This window comes from Pteropus alecto, unplaced genomic scaffold, assembly GCF_000325575.1.
Source record: "Pteropus alecto unplaced genomic scaffold, ASM32557v1 scaffold166, whole genome shotgun sequence".
In the NCBI taxonomy this organism is placed as follows: domain Eukaryota; kingdom Metazoa; phylum Chordata; class Mammalia; order Chiroptera; family Pteropodidae; genus Pteropus; species Pteropus alecto.
In genome coordinates this window covers 7,818,100-7,839,368 of record NW_006439757.1, presented here as the reverse complement: position 1 = coordinate 7,839,368, position 21,269 = coordinate 7,818,100, and the positions used below count along the sequence as shown (strand labels likewise).

The 21,269-nt window shown below is 34.2% G+C and overlaps 1 protein-coding gene, 1 non-coding gene and 1 pseudogene across 35 annotated transcripts in view; 1 reads left to right on the top strand and 2 right to left on the bottom strand.

The window, feature by feature from the left end:
* Positions 1 to 21,269, top strand: part of MARCH1 (membrane associated ring-CH-type finger 1) — a 574,299-nt gene that overhangs the window by 451,963 nt on the left and 101,067 nt on the right. For all 34 annotated transcript variants that reach the window (XM_025050350.1, XM_025050351.1, XM_025050341.1 and 31 more), the window contains one exon: positions 5,362 to 5,412. In XM_025050350.1, coding sequence (XP_024906118.1) covers positions 5,362 to 5,412 — 51 coding nt within the window. The remainder of the gene's footprint in view (positions 1 to 5,361; positions 5,413 to 21,269) is intronic.
* Positions 9,178 to 9,293, bottom strand: LOC112483953 (annotated as a pseudogene).
* Positions 17,781 to 17,899, bottom strand: LOC112483980. Its single transcript, XR_003047836.1, has one exon. It is a non-coding gene; the product is annotated as a 5S ribosomal RNA (ribosomal RNA).

The window sequence follows — 21,269 nt, the reverse complement described above, 5'->3', positions numbered from 1 at the left end:
CATGTGTTCAGATCATGATTTATAGTCTTCAGTTAAGTTTCATAGTTTATATTTTTAATAAGATTTTATGATTTCCTTGTTAAATTTATTCCTAAGTGTTTTACTGTTTTTGTTTTTATAACTATACTTCTGGAAATTTATTATAGAAGAAAGTTATTGATTTTGCAGTATTTCCATTAGGAAAGACTAAACTGTTATAATAAATCCAAACAAGTGATGGCTCAAAAGAAATACAAGCTTATTTCTCTCTCTCATGACGGTTTAGAAAATATGTTTCAAATCGTCAGAGGTCATTGAAGGAAAGACTCAAGAGAATTCAGCTCTACTATCTTTAATATGTGGCTTCCTGGCTTGCTCTGATACTCACCGTCCTAGCACAGAGCAATAGAAAAAACATGGAAGAAATTTTAGATTTATGGGACAGGCAGGAAACTGACATTTACTGGCTCTGTTCACATCTCACTGAAGAGAATTTAGTCGTAGGCAACCTGTAACTGGAAGGGAGATGTAACAAGACTGGTAACATATATACCCAGTTCCTATGCTGTTAATATAGAAGAATGGATTTTAGAAAATTTAGTAGACTCTGCCAAGGTATAATTATCCTGAATCTAGTCATTGTACTAAAGTCTAATTAATTGTAGTAGTTTTCTTTTTCAACTAGAAACTCTTGGAATTTCTATATTATCAATAAAAAAAGAGGTTTTTTTCAATATTTTTCTATAAAATACTTTTTTTCCTCGTTATTATATTTTCTAGAAACTCTAAGACAAGTTGAGTAATAATAGCGAGAAAAACCGCTAAAAGCATCTGTAATGGAATTTCTTTAGTTAACATAGTTCCAGTATTTTGGCATTTAAAATAATATCTGATATTATTTTAGAACATCGTCTTTATTTACTTTAAGAGGTTTCCTCCAATTCTTATTTTTCTTAGAGCCTCCATTATAATAAGAATGCTGAAATTTATCAAATATCTTTTCATCATTTAATTTTAAGATCATAATGTTTTTCTCTTTCAATGTATTCATCTAAAGAATTGTGTTGACAGATTTCCTGATAAGGAAATATCTGGAATTAATTTTATTTATTCTATTCCCTGTACTTTTGTTTTTTATAAACTGCTGGTATATCAAAGATACATGCTACTATTTAAATATAAGGCAGTATTTTTTAAAGAATTTTTGCATCTGTAGTCCCTTTTCTTTTTACTTTTTGGGTGCTTTCTTAATGCATTTGGAGTTTCATTTATGCAGGATTAATAATATGAATTAGGGAAATTTATGATTCTATGGTCAAGGATAATGTAAAAATAATTGGAATTATGCGTTCTTTAAAAGTAAGGTACAACTCAATTGTGAAGACATCATGTCTTTATCCTTTTTAGGGCATGTAAACTTTCATTTACTTTTCTCATCTCTTATTTGTTGTTTGTCGAACTTTCCTCTTTTTCTTAAATAAATTCTGGCAACTTTTATTTTGCCAGAATAATATTTCATTTCCTCTAGATTTTCAAATTTGTTGCACCGGCATTACAGTTAGCTTTTATAATTTTTCTAATACTTTCTTTGTCTTTGGTTATGTATCTTTCTCATTTCTTATACAATTTTGCTCTCTCTTTTTTCTTAATAAGTCTTATAGAAAGTTCATCTGTTTTGTAATTTTTTTCAAAGGACTGCTCAAAGAAAGTATTTATCACTTTTATTTATATCTATTTAATGAGTTTTAGCTTTTTTATTTCATAACCTTTTTTATATTTTATTTTATTTTGAACTGTGTTCTTTTTTAAAAAAGGAATTTGTAGTTATAAATGTTTACCTGGATACAGCTTTTGCTGTGATCTATAGGTCTTAGTATGATATTTTTTAGCGTTTCTGGCTATAATTTTTCAGAGAGTTTTTATTTCTATGGACCAAACATTATCTAATTAATTTTCAGCTGATTAAGATTTAGTAGTCACATTTCAAATGTTTATTTCTAATTTTATTGCCCCAATATCAACAGAAGTACCCTATAAAATCTTTACTTGAATATTTTGTTAAGGTATTATTTGAGGCCAAATAATTTTTTAACATTTTATTAAAAAGAATATTTCTTAATTAATGGACATGAGATTTTATTTATATATCTATTAGTCAAGTTTTATTGCATTATTCAAATTCTCTCTGTTATTGTTTATTATTTTCATAAGCCACATTGCTTTAAGACTTCTATTCCAAGCTTTACTTACCCTAGCAAAAGTAATCTATTGTCTACTTAGAATTCTTCTGGTGCCCCTTCAGATTATCTCATTCTTTTTCTCCTTTCAAATACTCTTGACTTTTAGCCTAGGGATGGAGATAGGGGAAAGAGAAAAATACAAGAAAATAGCATTGTAACAGTGGTCTATGTGAGACCGTTTTATTCTGGTTCCTTCACTTGGAAATAGTTTTTTTAGTTTACATACAAAACCTCCTTCAAGCTTCCTTACTGCCCTCTTCTGATCAATGATATAATACACAGAATATTCATAGGTAACTAGTTACATGTCCAGCCATACCATGTATTCTTTAACATAGACTATTTCCTTTTAAAGGAACTATGTCGCTGTCCTTAAATTATGACATTAAAAATATATTAAAGCAGTTTAGTAATGATTTTTTTTTAATTTGGTAATCATTTTTTCCTGCTGGTAATAAAATTCTAACCACATTTAGTAAAATCAAATTTGAAAAATATTATATTAATAATAATCACAAAAATGACAATATTAGATACAACATTCAGATCAAACTAAAAATTAGAAGCCTTTTGAAAATATTAAAAAGCACTTATAAAACTAAAGCATCTCCCTCCACATACTGTAAATAAGCTGCAGTGATCCACCATCACTCCTCGATGGTCCCAGACTTTTCATGCGGACTTGTTGGAACTTTTTGGTTCTGACTTTTATGGACCTACAAGGTCACTGTAATTCGGATACCAGTCAGTGATCTTAGATTCTGAGACAGCTTCTATTTAATCTAAGGTAAAGAATTTAAACTGATCGTAATGAAGTATGACAACCATATTTGACTGATCTACAAAGAAGAATATGTCATTGTATTAGTAATGGAACAAGCCACCCAATTAATTACTAGCAAATTGGACAGATTGCTTTGGAAGTGTTCCAAGAGAGAAAGTGCTTCTGGTGCTTTGCTTCAAAGGCAAGGCAGACCACACTTCCTTAATCCCCTGAGGCAGAGGAAAATTTGATTTTCCGTTCTAACTTTTATATGTCAGGATCTAATCCACAAAGGAGGCAGTCACAGCGTTAGTCCCCACATTTTAACTGGAATAGAGACAATAGAGAAATTAGCCATGGCAAAAAGTTTAACCTTTGCCTAAACTCATTGATTTCTTTCAATGCCTAGGAGAAAATGCTACCAGTGGATTTCAAGGTAAAAGTTCTCTTGAAGTACTAAATAATCGAGCAGATGTTTCCTCTCATTGCATTTGGGGTTGCTGGTGCAGAGTATGGGAATTATCTCATTATTATTACACTATGCTGAACTCATTCACAACTGCGAAGGGACCCTCACCCTACTTGTTTCATCTGAAAACACCATGAAGTCCTGTTTGGTTTGAAAAATTAAGTAATCTGATGCTAAATTAAATTTCTCACAGCACCTCTTGGTTCTTGCTGAAGCACCTTTCAATTCTAGTTCCTTAATCATGTTCTCAATAGCATTTAAATATAGAAAATAAAATAACTGCTAAAATGAAACTGCTCCCAAAGCCTATTATGTGGCCTATTTGCCTCTGTTCTATTGTGTCAAAATCATGAATTTCACTGAGAAGGAAAGATGTATTGATTTTGTTTTCTGGTCTCTAGAAGAGGAGATGTCAGTAGAAAAGCACCTCTCTCCATCACCAGAGGAAGCTAATCAAGGAAAAATGCCTCCTAGTAGTAGATACATTAATCTCCCTTTGGATCACGGGGCTGTTATGAGGTGTAACTAATCGTATCGCTGTGACTCATCTTGGTCTGTAATAACATGCTCCACAGTGACATCGGTGGTTGTAGGAGATGGATGTTGCATGTAAAGGAAAAAGTACTGTTCAGCTGAAATATCTGGAAGCCTGTGCATGACACAGTGACAGTCTGCAATGAATGCAGCTACTGTATTTCCACAGTAACACATTTGCCATATCCTGTCATCAGCGTGTTTCCGAAACTGTCTCAAGCAGTCATCATGGGGCAATTTCAGATCCACAGGTGGTTACAACAACTTAGTTCTCAAAAATGACCTCTGTCAAGGTGCACTGTAGCTGTCTAGTCAGGTCCACTTTTGTGCCAAGTCCAAATGCTCAGAAAATTCTTTTTGAAAGAATACTAAAGTATTTCAATGGCAATGTTAATTCAGATCCTTTATAACATTTTAGTGCCTAGAACAAGTTCTTTCAAAAACATTTTCTCTACAGAAGGAGATGTGTACTTTGATCTCTTGCTACATGTAAAATGCATACATTCTGATCTGCCAGTCACTTATCCATGAGCAAATAATTGGCAGAGTGGAAAGAACAACCAGACTGGACTAGTCTGAGGCCTTGGGCTGGCCTTGGCGTGGGCATAAACTCTGTGGCTGCCAGGAACAGAATGCCTCTGGACTTCAAATGAGAGGTGACACTCTTTAGGGTCCCTTCCTACTTTAAAATTGTGTGACTTTTTTTTTTTTAATTTATCTATTCAAAACCTTTTTTTATGCTTCTTTTCTACTAAGTTGGAAAATCTTTAAGAGGCAAAAACTAAAGGCATAGTTTTTTTAACTTATTTTCAAGTTTTAAATTTTACAATAATTTTTAAATTATTTTTAACTTAAACAATTAAATGTTTTAAACATAAAAAGTATCTTTTAGAATTTTTTAATTTTAAAAGGAAAATAACAGAAAAAAAAACAATAAAATGCAATGTAGAAGAACACAAATTAGATGTACCATGTACCTGGTATGCAGTATTTACTGACACTGAGAATGAGAATTTATTTACTCGGAATTTCCTGGTAGCAAAAGAAAAAGGAAGAAATAATGAACTATATTTTCACTGTCTAATTTTATTTCAAATGAACTGCATACATTTTTCTAGACAAATAAGCATTTCTTGGAAATAAATACTTCTAGACTGATATATTAACCCTAAAGTCAATTAACCCTAAAGTTAATTGAAACATTTTTAAAAGGACACTGTTATGCACTAGAGAAATACAATTTAGTAAGAAATAAGTCATCCTGTATAAGCAATTTGTATGTCTATTAACTCAACTGCCTATGCTATGCTTTTTTCCCCTCATTGGTAAAGTCTATTGCCGTATTTTAAATCAATGTCTCTGATTTTATTTTTCAGAATGACAAATCCCCAGGACGATCTGCGAGTCGATCAAGTAATATTTCAAAAGTAGGTGAACTTTATTTATTTTCTTAATTATTTATTGGTTTTCATATTCTATGAGATCAAGTACATATTTTATAAAGTTTAATCTATAATTGTTATCTGTGAACAACACACAAATATGACTTGTTAATAGTTTTAACTACTTCAAGCTTTTACTGTGATAAAAAGACGTGATTTTATACAACAAAATGAGTTAAGCTATTTTTTCCTCTTCGGTGCTGTATGCAAAAGATAATTTGCTACTTTCAGAGTGTCACGCAAAGTATTTTTTTTCTCTCATTTCAAGCATCATTGAGCTGCCACATACCTAAGTTGAAACTGTATCAACATTCATAGTACAATTTCCATGAATTTAATTTTTTAGGAATTTGGGCTCGACAATACTAGAATTTATTCTTGTCACTAGGGCAGGTTTTAGAAATAAATTTAAGACTTTAGTTTGGTTATATTTACTTTAGAGTTAACATATGAAAAAAAATATTCCCTAGACTATTTATAAATCCAATCAAGATAACAGAGTGTTGAAAAAATTTGCGTGTGGGCGAGATACTCCAGATTTTTATTTTGCCTCAAAAACAAAAATTAAGAGCTATTCTCTAAAATAAGGCACTATACGATGTGTAGTGATACTTGAGGAGTGAAAAGTCATTTAGACCCATTCGTCAAATTGGAAATGTATGATTTCCAAAAGTTCAGTTCGGACAAAGATATATTTACCATGAATAGAACTTCCATTACAGGGCCCCGCATTTGCCAGCACCCTTCCACAGCCTTAATCTTAATTTTGTATATGTATTTTTGTATGTTTTTCCTTTAAGAGGGCCCCCAAATAAGCATAAACTTTAGGCACTAAATATCCTAGATCTACTTCCAATTTAAGGATTTTATTTTCTTTGTTTTGTTCTCAGAAACAAAAGACTTTATTACTCATTAAAAAATAATAGCAGTAGCCAGAGTATCAGTGTTTTCTTACGCTGAGGCCACTTCTTCCAAGATAATGCCAAAATGCATTGGTGACACCTGCAAACACACTAGGTTGATTGCAGGAACAGAACTCTAAGCTTAGGAAACCCTAATATTTTAATAGACAGTAGGCATGCTTGTCTTTTCCTCCATAGGGAGACCATATCTCTTTGTTACAATGCTATCCACTGTACAAACATCCTTAAAAAGATATTCCAGAACAACAGCAGTCAATGTCTCTGCTTGTAAGACATACAGAGATGCAAGAGGCCCATAGAGAACTGTGTCTCAGTACATGGTACTGAACATGTCTAATCACATTCAAATCTGGCCACCTTCATAGATACTTGAGAGGCATGTGGCTTACTAGTTAAGAATACTAACTGTGAAGAGAGAATCTGAGTGCAAGTCACTGCTTACACAGACTTTTTACTTAATGTAACTGAGACAGTCACTTAACCTTTCTAAGACATGGTTGCCTCCTGTGTGACTTGAGAATGGTATCAGTCTCCTGAAGGAGGTTTTAAGTGGTTATAAATTAAAACAATACCTTTCAAATGTCTGTTATCTTAGTCACATCATGAAGAGCCTTTCCTGCAGCTGCAAAACACTGTCATCCTTCTGTACTTGAATGTTAATGTTGACTTAGAAATTTATAAACAGGACTGACAACTCTTTGGCACACCAAATATTGTTTCACTGTCCAGGATTGAAATTATATCTGTACTTCTAAACTGCTGAGTTTGACATAATGCAGCTTGTTCATAACCTTTTAGCCTTTATAATTTATTCTTTAAGAAGTAAAAAGGTCAGGAGCGTCGTTTCCCTTCCCTGAGTGTTCCAGGCTGTGATGTGTACTAGTTGTGTCACTGTGTAGGAGACAATGATGAGAATGCATTCCATTTAGATAGAAATGAAAAGCTCTCTTCTTAAATGGTCACTCTAATTGTACAATAGCAAAAATCAACTATCTCTGTCTTATAGGAATAAAAAGATTTTAGTGTGCATATGTTTATTTTATTTAAACCAATATAACTTTACTCTTACTTATGTGCAAATGACAGTAACAAATGCTAAATACATTGATGAATTCTTACTACTTTTTCATAAATTACTAAGTAATAAATTCTTCATTAAGACTATATAACTTACCAAATATGAAGTGGCAAAATCTAGCAATATTGTAGTCTTTTTACTTTTAAAGTGGTGGAGAAGAAAACATTAAAATGGAACAAGGATTTTTTTCTCTAATTTTGTCAAAATAATTTTTATGTCAAAAAAACTGCTTTTAAAGGGTGTGATAATCAGTATAATAGAGTAATTAAGAGCGTGGATTCCAGAGTAACTGCTCAGGAATTAGTCACTTTATCTGTAGAAGGAGAATCTATAACAGTATCTACCTTTTAGAGGTGTGCTTTGAACACTGGCACCTGTGTAAGAATTAGCTATTCTTATCATAGGGCTCTTAATATTGATATTTCTGTAACAGCACCAAATAAGTGCTCAGTAAGTCTTTTCTTTAAGCAAGTGATTATGAGACACAGGTTACAATATATGCATTTTTTCTAAGTGGAATAAGAATAAATAAGAGACAGACAGGATTAAGGAAAATATAATTATGTAAGATGTGATCTGACATAATTTTATTGAAAAAAATACTGCATAATCCTGATTCCTTAAAAAGTGTGTGTCTCTGTGTGTGTGTGTGTGCACATGCATAAGACAGTAATAAATTATCTTAAGTCAGTAGCAGTATTCCATTAGGAATCTTATTCTATACTAGAAATGGAGCAATGAAAAAAAATCCCATTCAGGTTCTCAGTGAGCTTACAATGAAGGAGTTGAAATCTAATATATAATATATAATATAATTAATTAATATGATATAATAATATAACATAAAAGTTGAAACGTATAATTCTCTGTGCAGAAAAGATAACCATGAAAGCCTGAGACTCTTATCCTTAGAAAGGCCTGTAGACAGGTTGGTCCTTTGCTGGCATCTGGGAACTTGGATTTCAGGAGTGGGGTTCCACCTTAATTGATAAGGATGGTTCACTTTGCCTAAACTGTGCGAACTATATGATTTATAATAAACATCTGCTTTCCTATGGGAGTCTGGAATTTTAGTACATAACTGTGTGACTAGCCACCCATAAAAATTTGGGGCACTGAGTCTCTAATGAGTTGCCCTGGTGGATAATACTTCACATTGTTGTCCAACTCATGAATTACTACATGAATTAAGTGCATCCTGTATTACTCCACTGGGAGTAAATTTTTGGAACTTTGGAAGTTTGCTCTTGGTTTCCTCTGGACTTCACTCCATGTGTCTTTTCTCTTTGCTGATTTTTCTTTGTATCCTTTCACTGTCATAAATCATAGCCCTGAGTATGACTATAAGCTTAGTCCTGTGAGCTGTCCTAGAAAAATCACTGAACCTGGACGGGGTCATACGAAACCCTTATGCATTAGCCAAAAAAATACAGATAGGAGGCTGTGGGAGTTTAGAGAATGACCACTTCCATTTGGCAAAGAAAAGACAGCATCAGAGAAGGTGTATTGGGAGAATGGTTTATAAACAGGGACGTGAAGAATGTATGTGACTTGATCGATAAGAAAGTATATTCAAAGGGATATAAGTACAAGGCATGGAAGCTAGAAAGCATGGATTATAAAGAAAAAGGGAAATAAATGTTTTTAGAGGCCTTTGACATGGAACTTTGATAATGGGATACATTCTCTTTAGTCTATTCATTGTAAGAGTTATCTGGCTTGGAAGCATAGGGATAGATTTTTTTTTTATGCCTACAGCATCTGGTCTTCCTAGGTGGTTTCCCATCCAAGTACTAACCAGGCCTGACCCTGCTTAGCTTCCGAGATCAGCCATCGGGCTTGTTCAGGGTGGCATGGCCATAGACCATGGACCATGGCTCCACTGGGGTGTGAACCCAGGCCCTTCTACATGTAAAGCAGACGTGCTAACCGCTACACTGTGGAACCACATCCACATAGGGATAGATTTAGAACTCATCAGGATCCTTGAGACTTTTTTAGTGAATATGAACACCACTAAACATTATTATTTCTGCTATTCGGGACTCTATAAGCATGATCTTGCTCTTGTGAATATGAAATATCCAAGCCAGGGCAAATTATAAATGTTGAATTGTTAATGAACATTAAAAATGTACTCCTTAGTCTTCACCTCTGAATCTTTGTTCCGTATATTATTCAATTGAAATTACACTTTGAGTTATGCTAGCAATTATGCTTTTTGGTCATTCCAACTTTTGATTTTTTGTTAGTTTGTATTTCTAATTTGCTTTAGGATATATAGATTTGTGATTCTTTTTTTTTTTTCCTATTCTAATAAGGTTTATGTGCCTTGGATATGTTAAAGTTCACCTAAAAGTTCAAAAGAAGCTATATATGTTTAAAACAAAACAGTGTATGTGAGATTGTCAGAATATCTTCAGTGTGAACATGGCAGCATTCATTTATCCATAATTTACTTTTCTTTTCTTTTCTTTTTTTTTGAAAAGCTGCTTTTGATATTAGTGCTTGTTGCTGTTTTTTAACATGCATATGACTCACAAATAAGTTCCTCAAGATGCTAAATTAGCCAAATTTGGCCTTTCTTTTATTTCTTCTTGGGTGATGGATCATTACATTCAACTAGCAACAGTGTATTATATATTTCAGAAGAAAACCCTTTCAAAAGCAAACTGTCAAAAGGAAAGAAAGCTTTGTACTTTCAATTCAAATCAACATCTAGGATTTTCTTTTAAATGAAACACTTTATGCTTTTTTGAGCATAAATTTTGAGCTCTGTAGGAAACAGCTCACAAAATCCAATCTACTTATGAAAAAATTCAAAAACCATACTACCTTAACAAAATGATGTTTCAATTAGTTTTCATCATTTCCTATTATATTTCCAAGACTTCATTTACTTGACAAAGGTTCATCTAAATTGTTCAGTTGGGCTAGAAATATCACATATACTGTGAAGATAAAGGTGCTATATAGTATATAAAATATTACTAAAGCTTTCTCTTCTCTTGTCTGTGTACCTTAGTTTATTATGTAATAAATAGAGATGCATTGTATAGTCAACACAATTTATTAAACCAACATTTTTTAAAGGATGTACTCTGTACAAGGCATTGTATGAATTATAGCATTTTAAGAAGATGGATCTTTTGAATAAGATACATACTTTGATTTTACTTCTGTAAATCATCTCACCACATTTTGCCAGACTTGCATTTAAGATTTCAACATATTTTCCAGCAAGGTCAAGGTGAAAGTGTTCCCCAAATGTAAAATGTGTTGGGAATTCTTTCAGCTGAACCTGAGCCAAGCATTTGCATCTCTGAACAGGTGTTTAATGTTCTGATTTATTGAGAGATCCATCTTGGTTTGCTTATACAAGGGACCTATAAATCAGCCATACCCTCAAACTATATACTTTTAGAGGGTAAGTTTGATAGGTTGATGAAGTAAAATGGGATGCAGAATTAGGATACAACCAGAAATGAGGTGGACTAATTTGAGAGCTTTCATAGAGCCCAAGTCCAGGTCTGCCCTGAGACAAAAGTTGAAAATGAGGATAAATATACTTGAATTAGTAAAAGTGCTGGTGGAAGATTAAGAAAACCTGAGATCTTATATCCCAAGACCTTTTCTTTGTATGGCATGACTTTATATAGCATTATAGGCCAACAACTCTCAAAGAGATATGTCTAACATATATTTTTGCCAGGAAGTCCAGTCTCAAATGTCCCTCTCAAAATTTCCACATTAATGTGTAATAGAAATCTGTCTTAGGTCAGGTTGCCCAGAAGCAGAACCTGAGATGAGAATTTTCGCAATGATTCACTATGGGAGTTGTTCCCGGGAGAAGCCAGTAAAGGAGTGCGACAAGCAGGACAGGGAAGAGGAGGAAGCCCAGAAAAGTTTCCCCCGATCCTGGAAAGGGACTGAGCAGTATAAAATGTACTTGAAGTTGTCCCCACTTGAGGCATGGAAGCAGGATTTACATCCTCCTGTACCAGCTCAGGACAGCTTAGAGAAAGGGAAACTGCCAGGAACGTTGACTCTCTTCACATCCAGGTAAAGCTGTCTAAGAAGCCAAGAGCATTTTCCCAAAGAGAATAACAGTGCAAGACTTTAGAAACTAAAGTGCCCAGAAGCTGAAGGAGCCACGTGCGGAGACAGTGAAAGGGGCCGGACTGGCTCTTGGTGGAGCACTGGCGGCATCCGCATCGGCTGTCGTCCGTTTGTCGCACCACTCAGATCCCTGTGAACTCACTCCATCCTTTCAAGAATACTATAGGTGAGGATTGGTTACAGTTTCTGAGGAAAAACTTAAAAGACATGGATTAGTAAAATGAGCTCTTGCTATTGCAGATGACAAAGCCATAAGTGATTCATTATCTTTTTCTATCACTCATTTCCAATATCCCTCATTCTTGCTTATCAGTTCTGTTAGATGAGTTGGCTTTCTGGTGAGGTGTCTCTGACCTCTAATTTTGATTACCATGCCCATAGCAGACTTTGGTTGCAATCAACCATTTGAAGTTAGACCTAGATGTGAATAAACAGAAAGGAGAATTACCTCTCCATGTATCTTTAGAAAGATACACATAAATGATAGTCTTTTGGATGATGATGAGCTTTGTTTGTTTGATTAAAACTGCATTGTCCTTCCCTGTTTTTGTAAAACAAAATAGAACAGCAGCTACAGTTTCACTCATACATTGAATATTATAGAACATCTACTTACTATATGCAAAAAAATTATTGTATATGCTAGAGATTCAAAGCTAACAGAATTACTAAAGTCATTGCTATTATAAAATATATATTCTAGGATTATTGCCTATTACTCTAGATTGTTTTCTCTAGTTAAAAGGTTTTTTGAGGTTTCAGTCTTTTGGGGTTTGAGTTTTTTGTTTGTTTGCTTGTTTGGGGTTTTTTTTTTTTTTCAGATTTTTTTCTAGGATGGGCCTCAATAACTCTCTTGGATTTCAAGAACTAGAAAAAGCCATAAGTTTGGGAAGCTTTGGGTGTAACAACAGGTCCGCCTTGCCTTCAGCTAAAGCATTTTGAGGATGGTGGGGGTACGTCTAGCACTGGAGGCCGCACTGGGAAAACTGTCAATCTGATCATTAGTTGAGGTGACCTCTGTGACCCCAACCAAAGATGATAAAGGAGAACTCCTTACAGGGGTCATGATTTAAATACTGTTATGCTAACTAGCTTTGTTTACCAATGAAATCATATCTGAGGCTTCACATGTATTCTGTCAACCAACAGGCATCGGAGGGTTTGAAATATATTCTCTTTTTCCTTCAGGAATATGGCACTTATGCTATGTAATCTTTACTTAGTGCTGACTTCTTTTAATATCTGTATCATATTTAATTTGTTCAGATTTCAGATAACAGGAAGAGTAGGAGGTACTCTTTTTATGTACTTTAACATGATCAACATTTGAATGGTTGGTGGGGAAAGAGATTCATCTCTAAAGCAAGAAATTTTGGCTTCATGGTTTCCAAGGGCTGTTTTTAATTCCACTTTTAAGTATTGCCAGTGATTAAATCTCTGAACAGAAATACCCCTAATAAGGTCCATCTCCTCGAACCCTTAGGAGATGGATACAGTCTTCTTTTAATGTTTAACCAGTTTACATTCTATTGCCTCTGAACATCCCATAAGAAGAGAATTACTCTCTTTGAGAGAAGTCCAGTGTCAAAGTAATTTTAATTGAAAACATAGTCATTAAGAAAGACTGTGGAGATGAAATTCAGAAACGAGGCTGCAGGTTGGCTTATGAATCAGACACATGGAGCATGGGTTTACTGTTGGCCTGTATGCTCTGTATACAGTTAGTCTGTATTCTCTGCATCGCCTTAACTGAAGAACTCTTGCTACCACCAGGAGTGTGGACAGCTGATACTTGCTGACCCAATTACCAGCCAAGCACAGGCTCCTAGAGAACTCAGAAAATAGGTCATGCCAACCACTTAGTGGGAGAGAACAGGCAGAGCAGGAGAGTGGAATGTGAAGATATTAAGCAACACTGGCAATGGCTCACTTGGCACATACCAAATATGTATCATATATCAAATGGACCAGTCTTTTCAACTTAAACTCTTTAATATCATAATTGCATATTTTTTAATTTCCTTTGTTTTCGTATAATATAAATTAGTAAACTTGTGAGATGACTTTAGACAGATTTAAAAGAAATCTGGCTAATCATTCGAACAGTTCTCACCTGTCATACAGATGATGAGAGAAGTCTTTCTCCAAGAGCCTAGGTCCTCCAGATCAAGATGAAAAAGACTTGTTTGATAATATATATGGGAAAAAATATTTTATACAGGTGAATTTACAGTAACGAATAGCTAGTAGTTTACTCTTGAACAGTACTGGCCAGTGTGATAGCTATGTAATCTTTACTTAGTGCTGACTTCTTTTAATATCTGTATCATATTTAATTTGTTCAGATTTCAGATAACAGGAAGAGTAGGAGGTACTCTTTTTATGTACTTTAACATGATCAACATTTGAATGGTTGGTGGGGAAAGAGATTCATCTCTAAAGCAAGAAATTTTGGCTTCATGGTTTCCAAGGGCTGTTTTTAATTCCACTTTTAAGTATTGCCAGTGATTAAATCTCTGAACAGAAATACCCCTAATAAGGTCCATCTCCTCGAACCCTTAGGAGATGGATACAGTCTTCTTTTAATGTTTAACCAGTTTACATTCTATTGCCTCTGAACATCCCATAAGAAGAGAATTACTCTCTTTGAGAGAAGTCCAGTGTCAAAGTAATTTTAATTGAAAACATAGTCATTAAGAAAGACTGTGGAGATGAAATTCAGAAACGAGGCTGCAGGTTGGCTTATGAATCAGACACATGGAGCATGGGTTTACTGTTGGCCTGTATGCTCTGTATACAGTTAGTCTGTATTCTCTGCATCGCCTTAACTGAAGAACTCTTGCTACCACCAGGAGTGTGGACAGCTGATACTTGCTGACCCAATTACCAGCCAAGCACAGGCTCCTAGAGAACTCAGAAAATAGGTCATGCCAACCACTTAGTGGGAGAGAACAGGCAGAGCAGGAGAGTGGAATGTGAAGATATTAAGCAACACTGGCAATGGCTCACTTGGCACATACCAAATATGTATCATATATCAAATGGACCAGTCTTTTCAACTTAAACTCTTTAATATCATAATTGCATATTTTTTAATTTCCTTTGTTTTCGTATAATATAAATTAGTAAACTTGTGAGATGACTTTAGACAGATTTAAAAGAAATCTGGCTAATCATTCGAACAGTTCTCACCTGTCATACAGATGATGAGAGAAGTCTTTCTCCAAGAGCCTAGGTCCTCCAGATCAAGATGAAAAAGACTTGTTTGATAATATATATGGGAAAAAATATTTTATACAGGTGAATTTACAGTAACGAATAGCTAGTAGTTTACTCTTGAACAGTACTGGCCAGTGTGATAGCCATTAGCCATGGGTGGCTATTTAAATTTAAATTAATTGCGATTATATAAAATTTAAAAATCTGTTCTTCAATTGCACTGGCCACATTTCAAGTACTCAGTAACTACAAGTGCTTGATGGTTACCATGTCAGACCACATAGCTACAGAATATTTCCATTATCACAGAAATTTCTATCAGACAGACATGCTGATATAAAAAATATATTAAAGTCCTCTGTGAAAAGAAAAGTGAATGATACCTAGATGTTTTCAACACAGCTACAAAAATAATCCCTATCGGGACAATATATGATAATATTTAAAATGTCAATCTGCAGATTTTTAAACCCTGATACCTGCTATCCATTCAACCTTTCTTGACTTAAGGAGATATTCTTATAACAAGAGATATTGAAGAGCAAGAACTACTGATCATGAATGAATTCACCCTTGGGACCACTCTAATCGCCATGACTGTACAACTGTAATACTGTTGGAAGTTTTTTTCCAGACTAGATCATAAAGCTAAAGTGGGCCAGTATTTGGTTCCCATAATAATTCTAAGTGGGAATGAATAACATGTCGTTTTGTGGTACCAGAATGGAAATTATCTCTTGTCACTGATCATCTGTTATATCACACAGAGCAGAAACAAAAAGCAATCTTGCAGTTGTAGTTTCTTTTCTGAAGGAAGGGATTTATTTTAAATGATACTGATTACATACAATTTATTTCTAATTTTTTGCAGATACTCATATATTTCAACATAATGAACCTCTGATGAAATAGGAGTATACATTCAAAGTCTAACTAGCCATGAATTAATAGTTTTCTGGGATGTCAAGGGTGGCATAGGAGATGGTACAAGCAAGAGGAATGGATGCTGTCCATTGATACTCTTAAGTAATCATAACTTCTCCCTCTGGCTTTCCTCAACTAAGAATTCAAGGCAAAAAAAATTGAACTGAAGCCAGATTAGTGTTTCTTCTCTTTGAATATCTTTAAGGTCAATAAACTATGCAAAATTTCTTTGAATTGATATAATCTAATATGTTAGTTAGATGGTTACACCCTTGAATTTTTCACCTATGATTTTATTTTAGGAAATAGTTTAATTTTGCAGATTTCCTCCCTCATGACAACAGACGGCATTTAGTTCTAGCAGCGATAATGATTGATTGGTCAAGGACTTGGACCTATTCTAGTTTAAATACTACAATTTAAAAAAAAAATGAGGCATTAAGTCATTAAAAGTTAAATCTAACTGGGTGGTGAGCACACAATGCAATATATATACAACATACTGTTGAATTGTACACTTGAAAATTATTTGATTTTATTAATCAATGTCACCCCAATAATTTTTAATTAAAAATAAGTCAAAGAAGTCAGAGTTTTTGATCATCTTTAACCCACTTAAACAAAAGATGATATGTTAACATGTTTTCCATAGGATTACACAAATATCTCTTCTCATTGCCTCTCTCTTTTTCTGATATTTCTTATAATATTATATATTAATTATCTTTTCAAATTTTTTATGGCCTTTTTTCCCTCTTTTTATGTATATTACAATTGAATCTTACTCTTTTGCTTCTCTCAGCCACTTTTTTCTGGTTATTTACTATCTCCTAATATTTGTTTCCTTTCAATGTCCTTGATCATCTCCCCTGTTTTTGAGCTCTTTCCATGTGTCCTACAGTGAGGAGAATCTTGGCAGCTGTGTTGTTAATGTAACTAATGTTCATAGTTAATTTGGATTGACTAGGCCAAATAAATCCACTTTGAGACTAAAGTACCCAATTTGGCTGTCTTTGTTGATCAGATTAACTAGATAATAGTAAAATCTCTATCCCACTAATTGCTGCAGAGACACATCATGTATTCCCTTATTTGATTCTCATTTCATTGAAATTTACAATCAAAGCTCTCTGAAGAAACAGTGACATATAAATAACACCAATTTAAGATGAAATTCAATAACCACTTGCATTGTTTTCCATCTCATCTTTCTGCTGAAGTGAGGAAAGGGGGAAATTATAAGAATACATCTTTCCTGCTGCCACCAGGGAAAGAATGAATGAAGGGAACACTACATCACCTATACCTAAAACCCATAAATGTAATGCATCCCCTCACAACATACTGAAATTCTCAGAACCAATAAGTTTTTATTTTTATCTTTAAAAATGGAAATACAGTAATTACTTCTTAACTCATTACTTAAGTCTGCCAGAAGGAAAATTTTTGCCGACTACAGTAAACTAGTACTTTATTCATTTACTCAGTAAACTTATGTTTTGTACTTGTTCTGTGCTAGGTGAAAAGAATATAGATTTTTACCTCTTGCCATGTACATTGAACTTGAGAGGCTATTGGGCAGGTAACCCAGAGATTACAGTTCCATATTAAGTGCTTTCTTGATTCCCCAACTTAGTAATTCCACTATTTTAAGATGATTTTGTTTAAAGTAAAAAAAAAAAAAAAAAAACCTAAAATGACTTTTTGTGCCTGCTCATTTAAAAAAAAATTAGACAAAACACATATGCTGAAAAGTGAATAACAAATTCACAGGTCTCTAATCCATGTACCTCAAAGTAAATTGTACATGGTTTGGAAAGACATTTAATGGAAGAGTTTGGTTTTGCAAAAACGTCTTTGTTCTCAGAACAAAACAAGATGGCTAAAAATAATAAAAATCATAGTAAATATAATCGAATATCTCTATCATAATCAATTATCTCTGATTACTGTATGCCTAGTTTTTCACAGTGAATTTTAGTGGCAGATTGATTTTCTGCATGAGCATACACTGTATGAAAGAGCATCAGCTGAGTCTCTGACTTGCTTTTTTTTCTTTTATTTATTTTTATTTATTTATTTATTTTTTATGTCTACAGCACCTGGTCTTCCTAGGTGGTCTCCCATCCAAGTACTAACCAGGCCCAACACTGCTTAGCTGCCAAGATCAGACGAGATCGGTTGTGTTCAGGGTGGCATGGCCGTAGACTTGCTTTTTTTTTCTAAGCGGACAAATTCTGCAGCAATAATAATAATCCATTCATCTTTCCACATACTTTATCCTCTGCCATGTTCATTCATTCACATATGAACCCAAATGAGGAAAATAGAACATACAGTTTATATATAGATCTTTCTGCCTAAGTATAAAGAGAAGCTTTGCTTGCTGTTTAATACATAATAAAATTATATTTAAAATATTATATCTGAGGTAAAAACATTGTTTCATATTGAAATTTATTATTAGCACAATGCAAGTTGGATTTTAAGTTTCTTAAGGTTGGAACTTGATTATGCTTTATTAATAGTAATAAGAATATTTAATGAGCAGCTGTTATGTGTCATTTGTTGAACACCTACTGTATGTAAAGCATCCATATTATCTGAAACCCTGACAGGAACCTTCTTAGATAGATCTACAATTTAAGATTAGATAAGACTTAGATTAAGTAATTTACCCTAAATCATGAAACAAGTTAGTGGCAGAGCCTGAATTTTTAACCTAGGTGTTGTGCTCCAGGAATTACATATTCATAGTCTAATGTGCCAAACCAGCTCCACAGTTCTGTGTGACTTTTCTTCAGAGTGACACACACACAGAGAAGTGTAAATGGCATCGCAGATTGTGTAAGACTCACACCATAGAAGAAAGGAAAATGATTTCAAAAATAATTAGAGAATTAATGTGGTTGTATTCAGAAAAGATTTGGTTGGCTATTTTGATAGACAGCAGGAAGCCATTCAGGTTCCTTGAGATGGGGAATAGCATACTAGAAATGGCACTTAAAAAATAATGCACTCTGAACTTGTTACGTGGTACATTTGAGATTTATGCATTTCACTGCATGTGAAATTTTACCTAAAAAAGTATTGTACATAATACTGAATACTGGTTAATGATATGCATTCTGGATTATTTAGAAATGAACTGTACTTTTGTATGCATCTTACTTTGACGTGAATTGTAAAAATAAGATGGATTTTTGACAGGATAAAGAGATGGATATATAGATAAATATGTGATAAAGTAAAATGCGCAAAATTTCAGAAATTTGGGTATTGGTATTCTGGTGTTACTGCATAATCCTTGCAGCTTTTGTTTATATTTGAAAATTTTCATAAGATGCTAGAAAATATAGAAATGTTGGTAGCAATATATAGGATAGAAAGGAAGAGCAGTGAGTAATGCTCAGAGACATTACAATAAAATGGATATGAGCTGTTGAGTACCTGGGCAAATTAGTGACAGTGCCAAAGAAGAAATATTGCTATGATTAATATTAAAAATAATAAATAAGAATTAAAGTTTAAAAATTAGAAAAAAAGAATGAAATAAAGAGAGATGAATCTTATCAAGAGATTTTAGTCTGGTAAAAAAAATAAATAGTGGTCTTCTGATAATCTGGCATTGAGGTCCTTGGTGTGTCAGGTACCCAAAACAGTGGCTTTCTTTCGAGATACTTCTGTAGCAGTTTTTTTGGAGACTGCCCAGATTAGAATCTCCCTGACATTGGCAACATACTTTGCAATGGATACCTTATGACCCATCTAGAACTCCTTTTATTGGCTACACCAGTTTATACCCCATGCCATGGTGCTCTTGCTTCCATGTGACATTCATACTACTCTATCAAGAGGAGGGCCCTGTGTTCCCTCCCCTTGAAACTAGGTTGGCCTTTGTAAGTTCTTCAACCAGTTAAATGTAGCAGAGGTGATACTGCATGTCTTTTAATGCTAGGTCATAAAATTTTGCCTGCTTATCTCTCCCGTGATCACATGATATGCTCCTTGAGAGTCCTGAGATGATAACCTAAGAATATTGGCTGCCCTGAAGTCACCATGCTGGAGAGATCACATAGAGGGTTTGCATAGAGATAGAGATACCTAAGGAGCCACAGCTGTTTGAGCTCCCAGCTGTTGGAGTCTTCCCAGCCCCAGTGGCAGACACATGAATGAGTGAGCCTCCACAGGGTTCCCTCCCCACACCTGTAGCCTCCCAACTTGACAGCAAGTGGAGACTTGTCCTTGCTGAGCCCTCTCCAGATCACAGATCTGTAAGCAAAATAAACATCATTGTTTTAAGTTACCAAAGTTGGAGATAATTTATTACTTAGCCATTATAAGTAGAGCACATACACACAGACTTTTTCCACAAAAGTCACTATGTCCCAGCAGGAAGACCTGACTTCTTTCAAGATGACTTAAGCCCACAGAAAACAGGAACCCTTGCTCCTTAGCAGTGAAAGTGCATCTTATTCCAACTAGTTTTCTCGCCTCACTCTGCGATAGTGCCCAGATTCAATTAGTCTCTTATCTTTAAAGTTTTCTAAATGAGAGACAAACAGTAATCTCTACTGCTTCCAAAATCTAGATGTATATATCAAACTCAGGCGTAACTTTTGTACAAAGTCAAAAAAGGCACCACTTACTTAAGATATTATACTTCCATCTGTCATAAAATTGTCATGTTGTATACTGGCTATATTAGAAGAAAATATTTTACCACCATCTGATCGAAAATTATTTTACTAACCTATAACGTCTGTGATGAGAATGGCACCCCTAAAGTGCAGTATACCATACCCCCTGAACAACTGAACATGCCAGTCTGAATAGTCCTTGTCAGGTTTTCCTAAATCTCCCTCACTTGGCTTGAGGTGGGTTCTCTCAACCACACTGAATAGCCCTTCTTGCCTGTCAATGTTTTCTTCCTTACGTAACCTGAAGATGGTTAGTGGTCTAGAAAAGTCACAATACTAGTTTGTGGGGGTTCATTTTTTAGCAAACCCTACATAGACACTACAGCACAACCTTTTAAAATATGGGGATACTGTTTACCTATTCTAAGGTGAGGTTCACGACCCATCTAACATAGGCCCAATAACATCTGGTTATTCATCTATTAAACAAGTATTTATTGAAAAAAATATTCATATGTATATATAATATCTCAGATGATAGGTATGTAATCCCAAGCCTCAAAAATTTATAGTGTAATAAGTTATTCAAGTAGTCATAAAATCATACAAATATATAACAATAAACCTTGTTAAGTGTTATGAAGGAATTAAAGCATAGTGGAGTATCTTGGAGCACAGGTCTGGATTGAGATTAGAGATTGTGGTTCTAAATTTAAGAAATGATATTCACAGGCAGCAAATGTCCAAACAAAAGATCAGAAGTCTAAAGATAGAGTTGCAAGAAACACTCCTATTTCCACAGAGGAAGGAAGACAAGGAGCCCTGGAAAATCCAGTGATCTCTTTTGAAACTCGTGACACAGGTATGAACACAAAGCCCAGAGACTCTTGTTTCACATTCTCCCAAAGCACTCTGACAGGAAGGGAAGTTAATTTCAAC